Raw genomic sequence first — 24,850 nt, 5'->3', positions numbered from 1 at the left:
TGTCTAGCATCTTGTTTTTCCTGGTAGCATTTTATTAGCCACTAGCATGGCTAACAAAACTCTGAATTTTGCCCGCTCATGAACTCACTTCCTTTTAAGGTGTGGAGTTGAAACAACATTCCAGTCCATAAGAGTGGGATAGTTTTTATTTAGATTCAAATAAACTCAAGTTGTCATTGCCTAGATGTGACAGGATGGGATCTAATACATAAAAATGTTCAATGTTACCTGTGTCAGATGTCCAAAGACCATCCCTTTCCCTGATAAATGTACACATTTGAAAATGGCAATAAATACTCCAGTATTTCTGAAAACTTTTGTCTAATGGCCTTGACTCTAAAAAAACAACAAACATTTCTCCAGATTTGATTTCTGGAAGTGAGTCGACACTGCGAGGAGTGTTTGATATCTTGGAGACACTGAAAAGTAAAAACATTGAATAAATAAACACTGGTGTTCCTAATGCTGTGGAATATTTGGTGCTTAAATGAACAAAATGCACAGACGACAAAAACAGTTAAGGAATTTGAAAAGGTACATTCAACAGTATGGCACATCAGCAGAGTCCTACTAAAGCTCAAACGCAGAATAACAAGGTGCTGTTGCTCCCTTATGCTGAGTTTATTATTGTACTGTTGAGTCTACCTTTTTAATTTATCGATAGCTGCGGGGGCGATTCTACAGAAATACAGGTCACGTACACATCGCTGCCTACTCTGAAGTCACACTTAAGAAAACAAAAATTGCCATTGATTTCAACAGGGATTACATGACGTCAATGTGATGATAGATAAGTCTGAAGTATGGAAACAATACATCAGAGAGTTTGAAAACTGATGTCGTGACAACCAGATAATGATTGTCCCTGTGCAACACGTTTCACTAAGTGATAATAACCCATGCACTTCAGCCCTCGCTGTACAAAACTGCACCTTCAAGTCCCCAAACATCCATTTAAAGACCTTTAGCATCTGTGAGCAATAACAGAAGTCTAGTTTGCATTTGACTGTTTGTTTTTAGTGATGATGATGAGTCACGTTGCAGGTATAAATTTGCCGTCAAAGCCCAGAGTCTAATTCACAGGAAAAGCTAATGCAGTTCAGCACACAGCTCAGATTCTCACAGATAATGCACACCTGAAAATGTCTACCTAAACTTGTAAACACTCAAAAGTTGGGAAACAAGATGAAAAAAAAAAACTTTATTTAAATCCCAAGCGTCAAAAATCACACGATTAAAAATAAAAAAAAGAGAAAAGAAAAACAAAACTTGTCCATTCAGGTTTGTCCTCGTTTTCCATAAAATTTAAACTATAGTGCTATGAGAAGAACGCTGCGACCGAGATATTCTCTTTAAACGGGCTAAATGTTTCCGAAATGACACTCTGCGCTGTGTGTGTGGGGGTCGAGAGTTCGTCCGCTAGAAATGGCGTCTTGTGTTGCTGAACGATGGTCTCCAGCAGGTTCAGTGTTCCAGCACTAAGATCATAGTGTCTGGTCGTCTACGGTTCATGCAGGTCCTTTTCCTTCATCATCTGGTTTAAGAGCTCACAAGAACATAAATCATCCTGTTGGAGAAACGAGAAAGAGGACAAAGTTAAATACTTATGTTTCATGATAACACACATTGCTATGTTAGGTTTTTTTTTTTTGTTTTTTTTTTTAAACACGGTTTTACAGCTTCTTTGCTAGTTTTGTTAAACAGCTACAGTTAAAAAAAAGGGAAACATTTTGGCTTTCTTGAGAGTTTGATGAGAATCAATACCACTCTCGTATCTGTATGGTAAATATGAAGTTAGAACCAGGAGACTGTTAGCTTAGCTTAGCAGTAACAGCTAGCATAGATCTGTTCCATCACAAATTGTAGTTTTACACTGTTTTTTTATACAAACTAAACAAATCAACATACAGTATAATGTGTTAATTAGTGAGGTGCCAGCAGGAGGATTTTGTTTTGGACCACGCCAGACTAGCATTTCCCCCACATCCAGTTTTTTACGCTAAGATAAGCTAGCTAGCTATAGCTTCGTATTAATGAGTTTTCAGCCAAATGGCTGGACATTGAAACATTTCCAGCTGATTGTTTTTTTAACGTCATCTTTTAACCCAATAAGGATTGTAGTCACAGGATGTCTGAACTTGAAGTTATCAGAGAAACAAGCTGAGGCTGAAGTCCCCTCAAATATTCTGTGTCAACCCAAGAGCGTCAGAGACACCCTGATTTTTAATGTGAAATTCCTTTCTTCAGTGTTTTTACTGGTTTTAATTACCACGTCAGTTTGTCTTGGAGACGAGTAGACCTGTCTCCTGTTTAAAAAACACTGTGAACTATAAACACCTAAAAAGCTGAGCTTAAGTTTGAAAAACACTAACAAGAAAATATGGTGGTATAGATCCTCTCATCTAACTCTTGGCAAAAAAGCGAATGAGCAGATTTTCTAAAATTCAGAAGTTTTCCATAAGTAAGAAATAATCTATGATCTTGACATTTAATTAGAAAAATTTATTTGCCCGAGAGTTTAACTTCACAAATTAGAAATGTGATAGATTTGCACAGGATGAAGTTAACCATCTACCCTATTGTTACAAACTGGACGTCATAAAATTATACATAAAAATCCTGTGCAAATTAAAAATAAATTTTTAAACATACAACTAAAACATGAGCGCTCACAACAAAGAAACAAGGCATAAAAAATGTTCTGTACCCGTAGAGATAGTAGAAGAATGACAGCAGGTAGAAAGCCAGTTTGCACCAGCCTTCTTTTTGACAGAACGCCAGGATGTCAGCATTCATGATGGTTGTTGGGTCGTAGAGTCCTGGACAGCTCATCACAGGTCTGCTCATATACCTGCGTCACAGTAATGAAGTGGTGTGTATGTGTTAAATCAGATGATACAGTATTTAATGGTGCTTAATTTTACCTATGAATGAGTAGACTATAGATTTCTTTCTGTGAGACACTCACCTCCAGACATGATAAGCCAGCAGTGGTAAGTTGAGACAGAGGGTGAGCCACTCGGCCGCGCAAAAGAACATCACGCAGAAGAAGAAATGGATGAGATACTCTGGGAGCACCAGCTGAAAAGAGAAATAATAGAGACCATGTCACAATCCAAATACAGTGAATCCAACTCCCTTGTTCCTGTAAGCCTGTTTGCTGATTTACTGTCAGTATTATGTTTAATTTAATGTTTAATTAGTTTGGAGCCAGTCAGAGGACAATACAGTGTGAAGTTACAGAGCCTCAAAGGCAAAGAGGAAGCTGAGCTATTTAAAGAGTCAGAAATCTAAAAATTCCAGTCAGCTCCACAGAGAGTCAAAGCCAGGAGTGAAATACTAATGAGCTACAGTGAGATGCTTATTTTAACAATGCATTTATTACATCTTAAGTTTCTGTGTCGTTCAGATCCAGTTTTATGTTCTTTTAATACACTTTTACATGTGCAGAGAATGTAACGTGTGCTGTCGGTAAAGTACATGAACAGTGCGTTATCATGCACTGATCTGCCACACATCCGCAACACAGTAAACAGGGTGGAAAATTAAAACCTGCCACCTGCAAAACTGGAGCGACATGTTATCTCAAACTGAGGAAAAAAGACCCCAATTGGCCGACTTCAAACTCCCACAGTGAGGCTTCTGTGTTACCTTCAAAAGTCCTCTGTCTAACGTGTCAGGACAATGTGTGACTGTTTTTAGCCGTGCAGCCAAATCATGTTTAATTTCATCTTCACCACTGACTTCTACTTGATGTAAATCATGTGAGGAGAATTTAGAAATCTACAAGATGTTGCAAGTGGATAGAAACGGTTAATTTCCCACCCTGATTATATGTCATGCATCGTCAAGTCTGACCACATAAAAAAGGGGAAACCCATCAACAACTTGCTCTAGAGAACATTTGTGCGTCTTTTGCAGCGAGGGCAAACCGACAGATCATCCCACTTCCTGACAAATGGAGCGGGGCGACACACTGGAGTGGGACCATGCCGAGAACACAAGCAGTGTTGATGCAGCAGCCTGCCTCAGGTTGACAGAGTTCGATGTGGTGCGGGGGTTCACGGGGGCAGATGGAGGCACCACATGGAAGCCATGCATTCAAAAAGAGCAGAGGGCAGGCGGGTGGACGGGCGGGCAGGGGCAACCGACAGCCCACAGATGGAAAGGTGAGGGGCGTGTAGGAAGAGGAAGGTGCAGAAAAAGAGGGGGAGGGAGGGGGGACTATAATGTGAAATCCTGCACTGTGCTGCCAAATACAAAACAACTGATCACGGCACAAAAAGATGTGCCGACTGAGCTGACAATCCACACGCAAAAAGACTGGTCAAAACTGCACATAGTACTGTGGAGTGCATCGTGGATTAGACATGGAGGAATCTGTTTTTGCCTAAAATAGCTCCTCCTACTACTGAAATCACTGACCAATCAGCAGCCCCAAATATTGCTGAGCTGGAGAGTGTTGGGATTCTGCAGCCATCTGTTCTGAACCACAGGTGATGTAGGTTCAAGCCAACACTGACCTCATATACGGCAGCTTAATTCTCCTAATTGCTAAATCAAACGACAGCCTGCACCTCATAGAAAAGTGACATGTTTAATTTAAAGCCGGAATATTAAATCCGTTTCCTCCGACATCAATCAAGCATCACCCTTTACCCTCATCCACAGCTTTGCTACCAAATCCAATTACCTGATCTGACTTAATTACTACAAACGCTAATTTAAAAGCTCTGTCATGACCTGGTGTCACGTCACTGTTGTGTCAAACTTAAGATCCACAGCGTTCTGCGTTTTCCTGAGAATTTACTGCACCAGTAACTGTACCACTATTAGCAAACAAAGGGTAGGTTGTAATAAAGATCATGCAAGTTTTGAGCATTTGCAAGTCTTTTCAGTTAACAGCTACACTTAAATAATCAGTAACACTGGATATTCCACTACTACACACACCGTGGCTCCTAAATCTAAATTAGCATCTTAACACAGTCAATTTCAGTGGTTAGATAAGGTATAAAAAGAACAATAGAGGGCACAATACATTATTTCAGTTAATGCACAAACCCTTAAAAGGTCATGAAGAACTAATCCATACCAGCCAAAAATGCTCACAAAAATACTTAAATAAAAGTTAAATAATCTACCACATGACAGAAAAAAACAGAAACCTGCGGCACAGGTGGCACGTTGTCTAATCCCGAGTTAAACTCTGCCCTCCACTCTGAGATTAGTTAACTGAAAAGACGTTTGCAAACACTTCTCCGTGCAAAATGACAAGACTGCAGACTGAGTTGAACTGAGCGGGCATTTTAAAGATTGGTACAAACCTTTATTGCAATTTTGACTCTTTTAATCTTTTTGACCTTTTCAACTGTCTTTTTGCCGTTAAAGTGTTAAAAAAAAAAAAAAGCAGATTAGGAAAAACAAAAACAACAAAAGGCGTTAGAGTTTGACAGCTGACAAGATCACTGAATTCATAACAGGCAGGTTATTTAGCATAACAGTGCAGAGAAATTATTTGAAAAAAGACAAAGGCGGAAAAAGTTATCCTAAAATAAATGAAAGACCTCGAGAGCATTTTTTTGCATGCAGTCAAAGAGGCAAAGGAAGACGTGTCAGAAAGGGAGGTGTCACTTACCGGATTTAAAGTGTTACACTGATCTATAGGATTCTTGTAGTCAGTCTTCAGCTCATCAAATGCTATTATCTGTGGGGGGACAAGATGATTGTGATGTAACGGTGTAACAGAGCAGCTCAACAGAAAGGCACATTTGATAAACAAGCAAAACATTCAATTTGAAATCAGATGACTTTGACTTTAAATCAGAAAGATCGAACACTTAGGGCTACAGTGTGTTGCATCAATATATAATTTAATTGTGTAATATTTCAAATAAAGTGTTTACAGTATATTACTCTCTTACAGAATTAAATCCTTCTCTTTTGTATTGTTACCCTGCCTTTTTACTAATTGGCCTGCAACTACTGATTATTATCAACTGATCTGTCAATTTTTTCAATTAATTATCATCTATTCTACAAAATGTGAAAACAAAATAATTAAGTGTCTCTTACAGGGTGCCTACAGGTCATTAAATAGTCTTAAAATGTTCTTAATATAGCCTTGAAGAGCCTTAAATCATCTTAAATTCAGATTTGATGGGTCTCAAATATTTTCGGTCACATTACAGTGAAACTTTCTCCAGCCTGAGGGACCCAGTGACTGTTTACAATCACTGGACAGACCAAATAATTACAGTAATAAATATCAGCTATGACAGCGATGAGATTTTGCTTTCTTTTTACTTTTAACACATTAAACTTAAACTTACCCAACTGTTGTTATTTTAACTTACTGTTCATTTTAAACTGACATCAGTGTGTTTACTTGGAAAGAGTACTTACACGTGTGTCACACATACAAGTATATATACAATGTGCATTTGTACTGCAGGTTTGGTCTTAAATTTCATATAAGGTGGTATTAAAAAGGTCTTAAAAAGCCTTATTATTTCACTTGCTTATATCTGTAGACACCCTGAACTAACCCCACCCTGTATTATGTCCCCAGAGCCAAAGGAGCTTTCAACTTGTAAGTTTATATTTACTGTTTACAAAATGATAGAGAAAAGCAGCAAAAAGATTTAAAAGGCTGAAACCAAATAATGTTTAAAAAAGATTATTGAAACTGACTAATCACTACCTTATTCAGCAGTCATAGCAATGTTACTGTAGGTCACTCGGCATTATTTTTGATTAACTATTCATGTTGTTTACCCCTTAAACTTTTACTGTTAGACACCAACACAATGACATTACAGTTAATTATCTGCTCAGTTTCATTTTGTGTTATTTTTATTATTCCCACCGACACATTGCTATAGAACTTTGACTCTAGCTATGATGTAAACACGAGTGACGTTGACGATGTAACTTTGAGTCATGGACACGTTAACGTTACCTAAAAGTTTACAATAGGCACTGCTAATGTTATTTTTTCACAATAAAACTAACAGTATTACAAAACGAAGAAACGTGACATGTTGGGAGAAAAAGGGGAAGCTCGAGGAAAACAAGTGACAGCAGCATCACAGTGTGGGTTGTCGTTGTAGGATTGGACGTTAACGTTAGCTAAGCCTGCTATCAAGCTAGCTAGCTACTAGCTAAACTGTAATCATTTGACAAGCCTGGTCAGCCATTTGACGTTTACTGTAATCAGACTGTGGTTAATAAAAAGGTGACAACGTGAGGGGGTAGCGACAACGCCACAAAATAGTATTTATTGGTGGTGTTTGAAGTGCTAGCTAACTTTAGCAGCTAGCCAACGGCTGGGTGTGTTCCATTCATTCCAGTGTTCCATGTCACGTATACAGCACAGTGAGCGCGCGGCAGCTCCTATGGAGTTGGATACGTTCTGTCAGACGTTGCCAAGATCCACGGCGAGCGACGTAAAACCCCCCAAAAACGTCCCGGCTTTGTAGCCTCAAAGCTGGCCTAGCGTTAGCCCGGCCTGGCTTTACCAGCCTTCCTCGCTCTTTCACCCACTTCTATCAGCGGAGGGCCAACGGTCCTATCGGAACTGGTTCAAATGTGTACTCACGTGCCAGATAGCGAAGAAGATAAGCGCCGCCGTGAGCAGCAGAGCGAGCATGTAACAAAAGGCCGCGAATGTGAACGCCATTTTTTTCCTCCGGTTCTGCTCGGCGGTTCCTGGCTCGGTCGGCGGATGATGCAGGCAGCTTCGCCACCGATCTGAGATTTGTCAGCGTGTCTTCTTCTTCACTGAGTGTTTAGCTAGCTGGTGTCTGTATCGTTGCATTACCGCCATCTTGTGGAGTAATTTATGTCTGTCAGTGTGGGAGTGTGTGTTCACAGGGTCCTATGTTCCTCGGCTCAGTGCTTTTTCATACCACATTAAAGCTACAGTAGGCAACTTTTATAAATTTAACTTTATGTAATATGTGCTTAAACTATACTACTATACAAAGTAGGCAAGGCAGCTTTATTTGTATGGCACATTTCACACACCAGGGCATGGGCATCCAGGGATGACATTTTCCTGTAGCTTCACCCTGGTTCCCTCGAAAAATCTACAGGCCAAAACACGCTGGTGGTGAACAGCGCAGGTCAAAAATTACACCTCTGTTATTGTCAACCCCACACTGCTGGCTGCCAGACATGCGTTGGCGCTCCTGGATGTGCCGCCCCACAGCACTTCACGTAGTAGGGAAGAGTGAATGATTTCAGCTCGGTTTTTTCCAACATGGCGGCTGGGCCACAAACGTTCTCATGGTACAGCTAAACAGTTCACTAAAGTTGTTTCTGTAAACAACTGAGGTCAGAAATAAACAATGCAGTAATATAACCTTTATTCATATTTGATCAGTGCTGTCTAGTTTGACAGTTTTACAGCAGGACATGAGCACTGATTGACAGTATTTGTTGTTTTTATTATTATTATTATTTTTTTAAGATTTTTTTTGGCCATTTTGCCTTTAACGGACAGGACAGGTGGGTGTGTAGCAAAGGGCCACAGGCTGGATTCGAACCCCGGGCCGCTGCAGCAACAGCCTTGTACATGGGGCGCCTGCTCTACCACTAAGCCACCGAGGCCCCTATTTTTGTTATTGACCGTAGATTGCCACTGGAAGCACTACAATGACAAGGAGGAACAGGATTCTTTTTCACAGATCTTCTGTTTGGTACTTGTGTGTGGATATGGTGAGTTTCAGCAAATATGACAAAAAATTTTCATTTTTTATAAAAGTTACTAACTTTAAGACCTTTTAAAATGGTTTTATGTTCCCAGCAATGTTTTTTCCCTAGGTCAAATGTTCAGTCAGTTGTGTTAGGTAGTCATGATGGGCCCCAGACTATTATGACGGGCCCTAATGCCCGCTATCATGCGCATATTGTTCCATCACATGATCAGAGACTTGACACTGGATAACATCAGCAAACATATCATCCAACAATCATCATTATGTATCTGTATATTACAAAAAAAACAAAGTTAAATTATTAATTTATTTTTAACAATTTTAATAGTTTATTATAGTTTATCAGGAATAATAAAAAGAAGACAAAAACACATGACGAAGATGGTTTTGCCTTTTTGTTCAAGGGTATATATAGCAAATGGAACTGTTTTTAGTTTACTGAGAGTTCTTCTTTGAACACAGGCACATTTCCAAGTTGGCAGTCACTCACAGGAGCCTATTCTTCACCTAACACGTTGTTGGAGGGCCCAGGGTCCGTCTATGGGCCCCAGTGCAACCTCACTGCATGCACTGTCTTTATTTACACCCGTGTCCCATGTATACTTCCCTGAGTCAGCATGTTGAAATTGCCCAACTACAGCTTACAGCCTACTGATGTCATATTCCTTGAAACCTACGCCCTCTGAATTACAGGCAAGACAATTTTCTTGACTATAGACACTCATCTCCACAGTGGCTGGCTAGATTTTTACCATTTAATCTGCCCTAAATGCCCAACCTCCTTTTGTGCGTTTGAAATTTGATCTACAAGGATAGTCCTTACCAATTTCTGACAATGTTTACATCGAGAGACATGTTTATAAATCTTTTAAATCACTTGGAAAACATGTTAAGTGTTTCTTGTGTTAAATTAAGGGCATATAGAGCTGGGGAGCGTAGGGGTGACCCCCTTCAGTCATACTTTGAGTCTTTCCATCAGTGCTGTTCCCGTGACGGTACCAACTTTCCTACAATTCCTGACAGCAAGTTATATTGTGGTATACCCTTTCCACTTCAAAGCTAGACCAAAATATCTACTGTACCTGCAAATTATACAGTGTAATAGACAAATTTAAAGCAGGCTATACGCCTAAGCAAGCCGTTTGTACTGTACATAGACGTGTATACAAAAACAATCTCATTATTTTTTATTCAGCAAAATCACGTTGGTTTCTCCACATCTGGTCAGCCCTGGAACAAATCTGATAAACACATAAACTCATCACATGTCAGTTTGAAAACAGCAGTCTCCAGAAACCAGAGGGGTAAACATCACTGTCATTTTTATTTGGACAATAGGACAATAGACACTTTATAAAGTATGGGAAAAATACAAATATCTCAAGTTTCACGGATGCCATGAGGCAGCTGGTAATGATACATGTCTCAGGTGTTTTTATTACAAAGGAAAGAAAAAAGGATCGTAAGCATTTGATCAGAGGACACCAAGAGCTGAACAAAGAGGCCAAATATACAACAGGTTCACCACATAGGAGGGAAAGCTACTAGATCCACAGGACATAACCAGATACATGGCTCAAAACCAAAGGGAGCTCTGAGTTAAGAAGAAAACATACTGGGGAGATTGATTTTGATACATGATCAGCGGACAGTTTATTACAACCCATTTTCATGAAAAGTAGCAGTAGCAGAAGGTTTCATCAAAGGAAGTTCTGTCAGTGTAAATATTTCAGAGCACAGCTGAGACCAGATGTTTGAGATGCAAGTTTCGCCCCCTTTTTTAAAGACTCTTTTAAGAATCGCAAATAAATCCAGTTTAATCAAATAAAGTTAATAATTTGAAGCGCATGCAAAAGAGCAGCACATTCTTAGAAATGTTGACTTATGAAAACTGTTCAGATAAACATTAAATCATGCACTTCTTTCACAGTAGCTCTCCAAATTTTAGATGTTTAAAGAGCTGAATTTTAAAGACAGCTAAGTATTTCTTTCATAGTCTCCGTAAAAAGGGTTTTGCAGGTCGTATTGTCATAAAACTTCCTTTATCCACGGAGGACAGCGAACGACTTAAGCTCAAGTACGAACAGAAATGATTAACCATGAGAATCAGTCACGCTGGAGTTTCATTCTGCTACAGCAGCATAATAATGGTTAACGTCAAGCTGACAGTGTAGATCTTAGCGTTGATGGGATCAGTGAGCAGCAAAACAAATGGTTTCAGTTATACCCCGTTATTCCTGTTGGATCAAACCCTGTCCTGTAACGTGAATCACAAATGGTTTTGATGTCAAACTTTAGACACGAGTCATATTTTACATGACATGGTGTGATTGTGTGTACACCTTTTGAGCCAGATCTCTGGAAAAAGAAACCGTTTCCATTATTTATTAGAACAAAAATCACACATAAATAGAAAAAAAGATTATTTCTTTTTGGATTTTGCAGAATATAAAGTTAGAAAAACATGAATCCCCCGACAAAATGTTTCATATTTGTTTCATTTTAGCCTCAATATTTTATCAAGAGACGTAAATATGCAAAATAAAAAATTAAGACAAGGCATTGGTATGGTAGATTTAGCAGTATGACATCATACATTACTGTAGGTGGGGAATTCCTGCGTTGGGGCTTCAAATCAGCCACAACACTCCCTTAACCATCTCCAGAGTAGGAGTTTCTCAATAAGAGACGACACTGATGAGCAAACATGTGGAGTTAATTTATGCCTGTTATTCTTTGTAAGTGTCAGACCAATACACAGAGCTGATACTCAGCCTTCAGTAGTGTTCAGAAATCTGCCACTCGAGTCATCTACCACCGGTATAACGGAGGTTTCTCTCCAGCCTGTAGCACCCGCAATATGATTTTTATTTTAATTGCAAATTTTAAGTACATAGCTTTAGCTATCTGCAGCCGGTCGCCCTGCTGTTAAGAGCCGCTAATCCTTTAAGCAACTTCGGGGGGTTTAGTGTGTTGCATTGGTTTTAATGCTGTTTTAGAGGATCTTCAGCGGGCAACAAGGAAGAGCTGCCATTTTGGGGCATGAAAAATAGCCAAATACATATAATAGAGTCTGTAAGTGTTTGGAAAGTGACATATTTTGTGTTGTTTTAACTCTGTACTCCTGAACATTGGATTTAAAATGTTCTAAAAGCTATAATTTGACATGTTGGCTAAGCTTGGGTGGTATCAGGGTATTAGAGTATACCAAGGTATTTAGAAATCCTGAATCAAAATAATCTGAATCAAAAGATGCTGGATTGAGGCGATGTATTGTAGTACACAACATGCACCACCAGAGGTCAGTCTCTACTGGTGAACAGGCAGCTACGCTGAGATGACGAGGGGTGGGGATAACATTACAGGACTAGTAAAGAAAAATGCCTCTGCCCCTGTTCAAGAGTATTGCCACATATAACTTTATCTTGAGATTCAGGCTGTCAAGCAATTTTAAAAAATGTATCTAATTACATGCTCTGTGATTAATTGATCTACATTAATCACATTCATCAGTTTTTCTGTTAAAGTTTTTAGGAAATGTCAACCACTGGGTTGGACAATGTCATACATGCTACAACGTGTACCTCCGTGGAAAAAAAAAGATACTACCCAGGCCTAATGTTGACTTCACTCTGTGTTTCATTTGTAACCCAACATGATGGAGTACAGAGACAAGCAACAAAAAAATCTAACTGTATTTGCTTACAGACTGCACAGTAGATGTTGGATATTGGCACCAAATATGAGCTGCTTGCACATTCATTACACAAACATTAACATCAGCCTCCACAAAGCTATATTGGTCGAACCCTGTTCTGTATGAAAAATGTAAATCGAAGCAGTCCTTTACCTACCAAGTCTAAATATTAAGCACAACTGGCATTTGGAGGAATCGCAGCCGCCATTCTCAAGGCTGCGACTACCACTAAGCGATCGACGTGGCTTTACATCAGAATGAAGCACAACATTCATTAACACTAAGAACAGCAATAGCTATAATGCACAATATTAGCTAACAATCTCCCCTAAAGACACAGTGACCCACTTATACAGAGGAGCCCAGTTGATTAAAAAGAGGGCCGCTAATGCCCCCCCTCTGTGTGTGTGTGTGTGTGCAGTGTTTTCAAGACTGTCATGGTCGCCAGAGACGGAGGTTTGTTGTAGGTAATAAACTGGAATGTTTCAGTGAAAATATTGTCGTCAGGAGTGTGATGTAACAAACATGCAGGTCAAAGGCAGAATACAGCTTTACCCATGAGTCTGTTTTTCTCTAAACAGATGAAACAATCTGAGGATGGACTTACGGACGAGCCTGCAGCTTGATGAGCACCACTAGAGGGCTTCTGCCTGCTTGTGTGTGAGCACAGGAGAAGGTACGACACATCACATATAAGTCTCAGGAATGGTCTTAGTGTTATTGTCCTTTGTAGACTGGAGTGATTACACTTTGCTACCTAAATTATAATTTAAATGCCCTTAAATGAATACTGAAGGAGAGACTAAACTTAACTCTATACTGTAACTATGATTGTTCGTAAGTTCTGGCAGGAAGTCTGTCATGGAAAAGGAGATTACTGCTATAAAGTATATGCTTACATTACCCTACATATGCCAGAAAATAAACTAAAAAAGTCAAAGTAAGACTCCCTAAAGTTAAGGAATATTATTAAACATAAAAAGGTGAAAATGCTGAGTGTAAACTACCAAAGGAAACAGAAACTGTTGTTAAAATGCCTTTAAATTCTCCTGAATGATCATGCTTAGGAAGGGCGGATGAGTACTATTAATTTCTGACCATTAAGAGCTATAACGGGAGTGTTAATTCAACACAGACACATAACTGGCACATGGAGAGATTGTATGGGAGACAAGAGAAGACCTGCGTCAAATAGTGTTCTTACTTTTAGGCTGCCAGATGGGTGAGGTTTAGTTAGTTTCACACTGAATAGTAATATCCAGTTAACGCTGCCAAAGAGGACCAAAACTGAGCACAGAAAGTATTTGCAAACACTGTTTGAATCAGGTCCGGTACAAAGAGGAGGGAAACATTAACTGTGACGTGTTCTCTCCAAGAGATTGTGCAATCTGGATCCTCCTCACATCCCAGACCACTGGATGAGATTAGTTTAGCCGAAGAACCCCAGTTTCTCTCTGAGCCATTCCTCTGTTAGGTCTTCTGTTTGTCTGATCTCAAACACCTGGGAAAACAACAACACGGAGCCTGAATATGAATTTTATCTTGATGCAGTTTAATGCAAAGAATGGTAACAGCTAATCATGTCTATTATTATTAATTAGCAAGACTAACAGTATACAGACATGCCTCTGTTAGGGCCAGGATACATGCCACGTCTTCAACCTCCTGGAAAACACACGCTCAGTCACTGGGTGTTATTCATGCGCCTACTATAGCCCCATTTCCACTGAGCAGCTCAGTACAGTTCAGTTCAGTTCAGTTCGGTACGTTTTTTTTTGTCAATTTCCACAGTGAAAAGTTGTGGATGGTACCAATGTTGAAAAATAACTTACTTCACTGGGCCGACTGCCGGCAACTTTTAAGGTGGGACATTAACTTGTAATGTTACTCAATGCATGAGGTGACAACATGAATCTATCAACACAGCTTAAATATTGCATATGACAACTTTGACCATTACTTTACTCAATTACTTTGAATGGATCTTCAAGCCTTCATATATATTAATTTCGACCAGATTATGTGAACTGCATATATTCTAATCCTCACTCGGAGGAAAAAAAATGCGTCGCGGAGCGTCATTCTGTGGGCTACAGCAACACTAAACCCCTGAGCTTGCCTGAGAAGGACTAAATGCACAAACCTGCTATTTTTAAATATCCCATGGAGAGAGACTCTCACTGCAGCCTGTTTTATTTTAGTCAGAAAATGTCGGCGTGCAGCCTCGTTCTGTGGACGATAAACAAGGTGCAAACTGATAAAGGAGGAAAAACAGTGAGTGCTGGACGGAGCAGTGAGTGACAGCAACCCCACCCACATTTAAGAGGACTGTTTGCAGTGGAAACACTAGAGTCTAGGTACCATGTCTGAAGGGTTACTGTTGGTTCCAAAGGTACCATCCCGAAAGTGTTCGGTAGAAATGGGGCTTACAGTATGTGCCAACTTTCAGGAGTGTGGTGGCAGGCTGCTTTAAAGTTCTTGAGCAACCATATTTTAACCTACAAACCAGAAATCCTGAGTTCAGAACTTTTTCCAGGTGTTGGGGTGGCAGGAACCCAGAAAAAGAGGCCTCTATTATTTAGCCAGCTTTGCTATGTAGTTATATTGTTGTGGCCTTGTTCAATATTTCAGAATAATCGTAATAATAGCATTAGTAAAAATAGTAAAAGATAAACATTTTGATTTTTTTTTTCTTCCCCTATTTGTGATGCCCCCTGTGGATGACAGCGCCTTGAGCATATACTGTCTGTGCCACAGGCTGGCACTGGGTTGTTCCTTGTCCAAAGTTGATATAGTGTTTATCTCAGGGTGCAGCTGTGCACCAACTGTAGTTTTAAAGGCGGCTCACTAACCTTGGACAGGTCAACAGTTTGCACCAGTTTGTTTTTGCTCCCTGCGTACATCATCTGCTGCTCTGGTTTGCAACCTGCCAAAAACAACCATGCCAACATTAACAAAAGTTATAGACTGATGATAGAAAAATATGCACCATTTATTCAAAAGTAACTCCAGAGGTGTTCTTACCCACTGGACTGGAGAAGATGAAGCAGAGAGGATAGGAAACACGTCCGTCATCATGTTGGTATTTGTAACTGTAGACAATAAATGTGTCTGGTGCTAAGGACCATTCACATATGTCATGTCAGGACTCGTTCAAATGTAGCAGGACTTGACTTCTAATTCATTTAACAAGAGTAAACAGAAAGTATTAATTAAAATGATCTATTTCAAGTAAAAATCTACCTTAAAACCATTTAAAAAATGGCCATGCTGCAGGAAAAATATATGATGATGCTTAATCCTTAAGTTTAATAACTGCTGGCGTGCATTAACATCACAGACTGATTATATGTAACAGAGTCAAGGTAAGCAGGGGATATCTTTTAAATACTGTTACGTAAGACAGGTCACATATTCAAAGGATATCTTGGCTGTCTCTCAGGGAGTTCATCCTTTAGATCATCAGGAGAAATATCCTAGAAAATGACAAATATGCAGTGAGCAGTTCAGTGAGGCATTTTGTCTCTTAGTTACACTTTATCTAGAAAAGCAGTTTTTCATTAATATTAAACAACTGTGAGGCCAAAGAAAGTGTAAAGGAATAGTTCGCCCCCCTAAATGACCATTTGTATATTAACTACTCAGCCCATGTTGTGTTGAATTTGTCTAGCAAACTGATTTTCTCTCATGTGTGTGGTGAACGGAGAATGCAAAAATAGGACAGTCTTGATGAATTGAAGACGTAACGGGACGCACAACAACACAAACAAACTAACAGATCGAGGCAGTGGTAGAGCAGCAGCTCCTGTGTTAAGTGAGGTAAAATTACTGTTTTTCCAATGGAGTCTGGCTTTGAAGAGATCATAGACAAGTTTCACTTTTAATTCAGTTCCCCATTGGAAAAGGCTGTCTGTTTGGGAAGTACTGAGCATATGGGTGTATAAATGAGACTTGGATTATACTGCATGAGTTATGTAAGAGTTTGTAATATTTTGATGCTTTATTGAGTTTTGCTGTTGATAAATGCAGACCCCTATGACTTAAATTCTTTAAGAAATTTCCAGGTTTTTGGATTCTTTGTCCACCAGAGGCATGCCAGAAAAAGTTTACTTCACAAATCCAGCCTAACAAAGGATGAGTCACTGATATACAAATGGTAATTCGAGAGGGTGAAGTATTCCTTCAACTGCACAAAGAAACAAATTCATTATCACTTTTTTAATGTGATGTAAGGTAGTGTGTATTTTTGAAGTTTGATACCTTTAGACTTCAGTTCAAAATGCGGATGTTTTATGTGCAGACACAAGATTGAAGTGCATCATATTAATTGCTAACGTACCTCATGTTCCTCTTCGAGAATCACCAGCTGCTTGTCTTTATCGATCTTCACTGAGGGGTAAATAAAAAGAAAGCATTAATTCAGCAGCTGCATGGAAACCATTGTATGTGTAGAAGCTGCAGTATGAAGAATAAAACACCAAGAGAAAGACTTTTAACACGGTAAACAAAATATAAACTAGTTATGATGTTTTTGCTCTAAAATCCTGTTACAGATACTTGTGTGAAAGGTGTGTTTGACTTTGAGTCAGAGTCCATGCCATGCAAACACAATCCTAATCCAATTTAGTGGCGATGACATTTTGATCCAGAGATAGTGCAGGATAAAGCTTAAGCTGAGTTTGATACTCGAATAGATGCAACACTACACTGTCTGTCTCACCACCTGCTGTATTTGGAGGCAACTCTTCCCTCTGTGCTCCACATATATACTGTAGCTGCAGCGCATCTCCCAATCCAATATCATGTTAGCTATTTCTGTAGTTACGAAGCCTGCCAAGGACTTCAATGGGGCAAAAACAAATATTATTGTAATAACACAAAAACAACAGTGGCACTTTCATAATGATTGAATAATATTTCTACGACAGGCTCCTCACATCATCGTCCCTATCATTTTGACCAAAAACACATTATCAAAAACACAGGAGAAGAAATTCATGACATTAAAGGGTAACTTTGGTATTTTCCAACCTGGACCCTGTTTTCCCACATTTGTGTCCGAGTGACTATTGGGAACAACAATTTTTTAGACTGGTCCAGTATTGAGCAGGAAAGCTTGGTCAGCAGCAGCGATACAGGCTGCAATGTAATCCCTTGGGGCATTTGTGCACCCTCAGTGTACGTCCACTGAAAGTGTTTGATTTTGTCACTGACATGCTCAGATTATTTTAACTGTGTGGCAACATTAAAAAGATCCCTACAGAGGTCGACCGTTTTGTTGAAGAGTAAGATACCTTTTGTTTAACTAGCAACAGCCCCGAAATCACCATCACCCAACTCACTAGACTCCATTCAAATAATCAGTAATTTTAGCATGTACAGAGTCAGTATATTTTTACATGTAACTGGGTGAATTAAGGGTTTAATTCAACTTAATCAGAGTTGGTGATTGTTGGAACAGTGGAAAAATGAACCAAGACAGCTTTTTGAGTTTTATTTGGTTTTTGTGGACTTCTAATGAAGTGTGTTTAATGATGGTAAAATTACTGATTATTTAAATGGAGTCTGGTGGGTTTGGCAATGGCAATTTTGCGGCTGTTTCTGGTTTAACAAAAAGGATTTTACTCTTTACAAAAAGGTCTCTCTCTGTAGGGATCCTTTCCATAATGCTGTCAGACACTTACAAAAACAATCTGAGCCTGTCAGTGGCAAAACCACTTTTAGTGGACGTAAACTGATGATGCACCATTGCCCCAAGTGGTTACACTGCAGTCTGATTCACCACTGCCAGCTAGAGCAGTCTCGCTTAATACTACACCAATTTCAAAATCAGTTGTTACCATTCGTCACTTAAACACAAAAACATAAGAAAATTGAGCCAAGGTTGAAAAATACCAAAGATACCCTTTAAACGTGTTGCCAATACTCACTAACGATGGCCGCATTGTTGGTCTCCTTCCGGAAACGGAACTGCCTCAGTTTTTTGACCAGATCTTCGTCCACATCACACACCACCAGTGATTCACTCTGATAAAAACATTAAAAAAAAAACCATGCAATTTCATTCACATCGTCACTTAGATGTAAGATTTATAAACAAAAGGCAGTGACAGTGTACACAGATCAAACTTTTCTATATTTATTTTTCATGTTCTTCTTTGTGTTTCTGTACATAGTTAACAAACCACGGCCTTGATCTTTGGATGTGAAACTAAAAATGACACCACACAGAGATCATACTGTAGCATTCATGTGTATGATCTATAAATAATATGTTTGTAACAGTCTCTACAACACATGTTTGTTCCTCTGCATTTTAGCCAGTAGTCACACTGCATCTGCGTCACAAAGTGCATCCTCACATCCATTAACTCCAATTACTCATGGCAGCCTCCATCATTTATATCAGCTATATGATGCTCTGACATCTGATACGAGAGGAAGCAATGACTTGATGCCTTTTCTTCTGTGTCATATAAAGCTTACTGAGTCTATGAGAAGTTCATATAGTCAAATCAAATCAAAATGTAATCAGATTTATTTATAAAGGACGTTGAAAAACAACCCGTTGATGGAAGTGCTGTACAATAAAATGAAATAAATAAAATAACATAACATGGTAACAGCAAAAAATAGTAACATCTGAGGATAAAATATGAAAGATAAAACAGAACCTCAAGGACATTCAAAGGCCTTAGAGAACATGAAGGTCTTCAGCTTCATATACGTCAAGATTTTTCACTCCCGCCCCCTCAACATACACAAGTACGTTTCAAAAACTTCTGCATAACACACTGAAAGAAAGATGTGAAAACTCTTGCAGAGATCGGAAGTATTTTTGCGCTCCTCATCCCACATTAACATTATTCATCTTTACATAGAACATGGTTCTCTGCCGGAAACCGGTGGATTGCTCCCACTGGGTTGGGAGAGAGTTACTGCCTCAAGCGAGGGAGTTCAAGTATCTTGGGATCTTGCTCACGCATGAGGTTAGAATGGAGCGTGAGATGGATTTGATGGCTAAGGGCGCTGTAATCCATAGGAGACGCCACAAATGGGGGAAGGAAAAAAAATCAGAATGTTTATCTTTTACTATTATTTACTGATACTATTAAAACAATTATTTTCAAATATTACTTAAGGCCATGAAAACATGACTACACAGTAAGGCCATCTACATAATAGAGGGGCCTTTTTCCTCCCTACACAGCTCATTACACTTTACCTGCTCTCTAGGGGAGATGGGCGAGTTATCCAACATCACATGAACCCGAAAATAGGCTGTATCATTATCATGTCAAAATGACAAAAGCTCTCTGGTGCCCACTCAACTACCACCACGCTACAGTGAGCAGTGGATGTGCAGAGATAGAACATGAAGGCTCACCTAGGGCACCTGAATGCTCTGCACAACACCATCTGATACCTTAAAGGCTGTCTGGGTCAAGGCAAGACGGAGGGACCAGTGGAAGTCAGCAGAACCACGACCCCACAGATGTTCCCGGACGGCACCTGCCCTGACAGCGATGGACAACCCTCAACCACCTGAGGACAGGCGTAGGACGCTTCGGGGCAGCAATGCAAAAATGGACTGCCCCAAACACTGGCCACCAAATGGCTATAATGGTCTGGTTGACCTGGATGCTTAAACACTGGACTGGCTTGCCTAAACGGAGCTGGAAGTCTAGGACATACACCAGAAGAAGAACCTCAGGCACCAAATGTGCTTGGGCTGACCCACTGCCCACAGGCCAGGGTTGGACATTAACACCACCCACCAGCTAAATGCTGCTAAAATATGCAAGTGGCTGCAAGATCTGCTTCACTCACCAGCCAAAACACAATGGTAATCTAATGTGTGGCTGGCAGATTTTTTGGAGTCCATCAGCCACAGCTGCAGGTGGACAGAAAGTTAATTTCCACCTCTGCCACAGGCTGTGTTCACTAACACAATACACCAGCCTGAACAGGATTGTATCGGTCTGAACCTCTGTCACGTCCACACACAGCGTTACATAACTCCAGCACAAAGACATAAACTCTTTAAGAGTCTCTGCAGAGTCTCTGAATTCTATAATTACACCTTCCTGAACAGATGGCTGGTGGGAGTCAGGATTTCACTGAGCTCAGGCAGAGATCTTTACAGATTAAGGAGAGACTGGAGTGTCTGTGATTGGGACTGAGGGAGTTGGGAAAACAGGATGCACAGGAAGATGAAAAGGGGAGAGGAGGCACGACAATAAAAGCCGGAGGTGGCCAGAGGTTGACTTCTGGTTTAAATTCCTCCAGCCTCTGACAGCTAGCTGGCTGCTGCTGCTGCTGCTCTGGCTGCCAGGAAATGAGAGCCTGCTAACTTAAACCATCCTGGGAATTTAATGTATCACGTGCAGAGACAAATTAGACAAATGTTGGTTGATACTGAGACAGTCGAGCCGTCATGACACGCAGTCAGATACAACTACCCGGAGGGAAAGAATGTTCATGATAAGAGGGCGAGCTAACACTAGGGAAGCTCCTCTCAGCCAGACGTGTTGGAACAAATCAATGCTGTGAGAAGCTAACCACACACAGCAACACTGCTATAGGAAGCCAGCAAACTGAGGCTTCAAAATAAAAGCATGCACTAAGTCTAGAAAATTCCATAAGTGGAGCAAGAATCATATCAGCTGAAATCATGAGGCTATTGGTCCATCAAAAGAAACTAATTCAGGAACAGTTGTTCAGAATCTGTTAAGCATTTTAAAATCAAAAATCAAACCAAGTCTCTGGTGTGGTGACTCGTTGCTTTTCTTTGTCACATAGCAAACCCATTACTTACTAATTTACAGAATTTTATTTTTACTTAGCTATAAGCCAAACTGGCCCACTACATTCATCCATTCAACTGTCTAAAACCTGGAGAGACATCAGTTCGCTGGTGCTGCCTTTACACGCCCTTCACAAGTGTTCAAATCTTTGAAACCTGAGCAAATTGGTTTGGTTTCTTTGAAAATGTGCTGAAGAGACTATGAGCAACTTGGCAAGAAATGTCTTGCAAATTGCAAGAAAATAGTAAAACATTACAAGAAAAATAAACTGGAAAAAGAAAAGAAAGAAAAAGGGGAAATTATTAGAGAATGATTTTTAAAAAAAATGCAGTTAAAATGTATTTATAATTATTATAATTGTATTTTTTAAAATTATAATACAGAAAAAATGCCTCTCTATGTGTATTTAGCACTTTTGGGGGGTAATTTCCTTGTTTGTTTGTTTTACTTTTTTTTTAAAATTATTTGTCAGGAAATTTTCCTCTAACTTTTACCAATTTCTTGCTCACGTTTTCTTATAAAGCTGCTTGTTGCCTTTGTTGTGTGTTCTTGACTGAAATCAGGCCAATTTGCTCAGGTTTTAAAGAATTAAAAGCTAACTGGTGTGTTTACATGCATAGATATAAATATAAAACAGTTAAGCACATGGTAAATCTTCAGAATACATCTATTTCCTATTAGCAGAAGCTCCAATGCTCTTGGACAGTTATACAGCATGTTTATTAAACTAAATTATACTTTTAATTCTTATTTTACTTTAAGAATCATAAATTCCTTATTGAGGGGAAATTGTGATTTGTTACACTCACTCCAATGTAGAAAAATAGCAAATGAGAAGTCAGAATGGGTGTATGAAATAGAAGTATGTAAATTTAAGTAATAAAATAGAAATAAATGTCAATGTGTATTTTGCAACAACATGGAAAGTAGGACTTAAAATGTTAAGGAGAAATTTGTGCTCTGTTAGTGTGTAAAAACATACAAATATGTGCACTGTGCTACATCACTCTGTTTAACTAGTGTTACTTTACATTTAAATACTATTACTATTTAACTATTTATTTTTTTAAATACTATTACTATTTATCAAAGCTGCATTTTATTTCCTGTTATTTGTAGTAAGTGATGAAATGGCTGTTACATACTCTGTTATGGTGAACATTTGTTGGTCAGTTAGTTAGTTATTAGCAGTTTATTTTGAACATGTACGAAGCAAATAAACAAAATGATCATAAAGTAGTTGCCAAACATTTAAAAAAAATAGGTCACTAAAGGAGGCATTAAAAGTGAAAGCAACATGTAATGACTTGATTGACACGTCCAAAAAGGATGTTATAATATCCTTCTACATAACTTAATAATAGTCTTTTATGTAGCTTCCCATCAGTATAAAGCTGTACAACAATAAATTCTCCTGGACCTGTTCTAATATATTAAATTCATTACCAATAATATTTATCTTACAGCAAAATACAAAATCATTATAAATATACTTGTGGGAATTCTTTTATTTTTCTTTTCTTTTTACAGTACAGATTTTTTTGCAAAATGCTATAGCAATTAAATTATTAAATATATTTACTATTTTTTTTCCCCCTCATCTCATCAACGTTTCTTTCCCCCGTAGTGGTTTTACTTTGAAATCCGTAACCGGAAATGCAACGCCTCCATTTTGTGTGGCTTCACACTGATACCATAGACAGAGGGTGGAACTCATGCTAGGCTAACAGGCTAACGGTAGCCAACCAGCTACCTCACTTTTCCTCAACAGTCCGCGGAACTTCACATTTGATACGAACACACGGTTAAACAGCAGAAAGAGGGAAATACCGACAGCTCTGTCGCTACAGTTAGAAACTACTTACCATTGTTGAGGAGTTAGAAATTCCCTGAAGCTGCAGCTGCTGCTCTGAATGGCAGAGACGCTTTCAATGTTTTTTTTTTTTTTATTTCACAGCTCATCTTGTGACTGGGTTGACCAATCCCAAACAGGCTTCCCCCCTCCTTCAAAAGTTGGTCATAAATCTCTCCTCACTGCTGTCCGACAGACTCACTACTTTATTTAAATGAATGTAGTCTCATTAAACTCTCTATTATCATTTCATTATCCTCCAGGCAGCATAAGGCTTTAGTTACTAGTAAGTTAGCAGTTATTTTACAGAGGAGGATTTGAACGATTATAATTTATTTTTATAATTTTGTATAAAAAAAATATAACAACTATGCAATGTTAATTTTAATTTTAAATTTTAAGGATAATTTTAATAGATTTTTATTTTAATAATTTTCTTTTTTCAATTCATGGGTTAAACGATAGACATGGTTAGATGTGCCCATAAAGGTTTTTTTTTTTTTTTTTCAAATACAGGCAAATAATAATACACAAAGCACTGATCACAACATGACATGACAATATGGTCTCACAAAGAAAAACAAAAACAAAACGTTAGACATACAAAGACCAAAGACGATAAAAGAAAAGACATATAAAAGTTAGTAGGACCAAATCAGTAATTAATGGTACTGGTAAAAACAAACAAACAAAAAAACAACAACTAAGAAATTAATTAAATGTATAATTTTTAGTGTAATAATAATTCTATATAGTTCCACTTTTTGCCAGCAAATTTTCTCCCATTTTATGCTGTGCTACTTTGCAATAGTTTGTAGCAATATTTTTTTTGGAACCCTTGATAAATATTGAAAGCAAACAACTAAAGATTGACAAACTTTTTACATGTCCATTTACTAAAAACATGAGAGCAAATAATTTTGTCATAAATAGCACCTTAAATCATGGAATTAAAATAAAGAATATATTAGGAGTATGAAGTAATAGAAAGCTTTGGATTAATGTGTCAATAAAATCCAAAATGCGGGGCTCAGCTGGGACACTAGGAGTACAGGGGGAATTAAATATTTATCAGATATAATTCTACATAATAAGGTCCAATCATTTACAGAACTTTAGGATGAATTCATATTGACTAACCAGGTTTTTTGTTTGTTTGTTTTTTATAGATACAACTAAAAAAACTGAAAAAGTTTATTTACACTATGAGTTGATGCCAGGACATTTTGAGGACTTCCTGTTTAAAGAAGGAAAATGGAAACAATGAATTAGCAGATTATCCAGCATGCTGCTAAAGGAACAATCTAAACAATACTCACTGCAAAAGATGTATGTTGATGAATGTAAGAAAGATCTTAACGACAAAGATGCCAACACAAAGTGGAAGAAAGGCTTAAATCTTACTAACAGCAATACGACAAATGAAATCTACAGTTACTACAATATAAACTGACGACTAGAATATATTACACTAGAGATAAAACTTTAATCCAGACTCTTCTGATAGCTGTGTGAAGTAAACAAAGTTGTATTTGTAAAAAATATATGCCCTTTCAATAATAACATAAGATGGGCTACAATAGATTGTTGTAGATGAAACTACCCACCAAAATTAGGTCTAAAATTAGCTACTTGCACATTAATGCTGCAATGGCAATTTTATTTCTATAGCACATTTCATTACACAAAGTGCTTTACATTGAAAGACAACAGATAGAAGAAAGTATGTGAACATAAGTAGCATAAGCATATATAACCATACAGTATGGGCATG

General features: G+C 38.6%; 2 protein-coding genes across 2 annotated transcripts; both read right to left on the bottom strand.

The window, feature by feature from the left end:
* Positions 1-128: 128 nt before the first annotated feature.
* On the bottom strand, positions 129-7,785 carry cnih1 (cornichon family AMPA receptor auxiliary protein 1). The gene is made up of 5 exons (XM_049595521.1): positions 7,601-7,785; positions 5,639-5,707; positions 2,969-3,081; positions 2,708-2,851; positions 129-1,567 (listed from the first exon to the last, which is right to left on the bottom strand). The coding sequence occupies exons 1-5, from the start codon at positions 7,679-7,681 to the stop codon at positions 1,540-1,542; spliced, it is 435 nt and encodes a 144-aa protein (XP_049451478.1). The 5' UTR covers positions 7,682-7,785; the 3' UTR covers positions 129-1,539.
* A 2,240-nt stretch (positions 7,786-10,025) lies between these two features.
* On the bottom strand, positions 10,026-23,179 carry gmfb (glia maturation factor, beta). Its single transcript, XM_049595522.1, has 7 exons — positions 23,090-23,179; positions 18,348-18,444; positions 16,757-16,806; positions 15,844-15,893; positions 15,442-15,524; positions 15,270-15,343; positions 10,026-13,918 (listed from the first exon to the last, which is right to left on the bottom strand). Exons 1-7 carry the CDS (start codon positions 23,090-23,092, stop codon positions 13,847-13,849), a joined length of 429 nt encoding a protein of 142 aa, XP_049451479.1. The 5' UTR covers positions 23,093-23,179; the 3' UTR covers positions 10,026-13,846.
* Between the last annotated feature and the right edge of the window lie 1,671 nt (positions 23,180-24,850).

Source organism: Epinephelus fuscoguttatus, linkage group LG14, assembly GCF_011397635.1.
Source record: "Epinephelus fuscoguttatus linkage group LG14, E.fuscoguttatus.final_Chr_v1".
Classification (NCBI taxonomy): Eukaryota; Metazoa; Chordata; class Actinopteri; order Perciformes; family Serranidae; genus Epinephelus; species Epinephelus fuscoguttatus.
The sequence above is the reverse complement of the archived record's forward strand: the minus strand, read 5'-3'. Positions and strand labels throughout refer to the sequence as shown.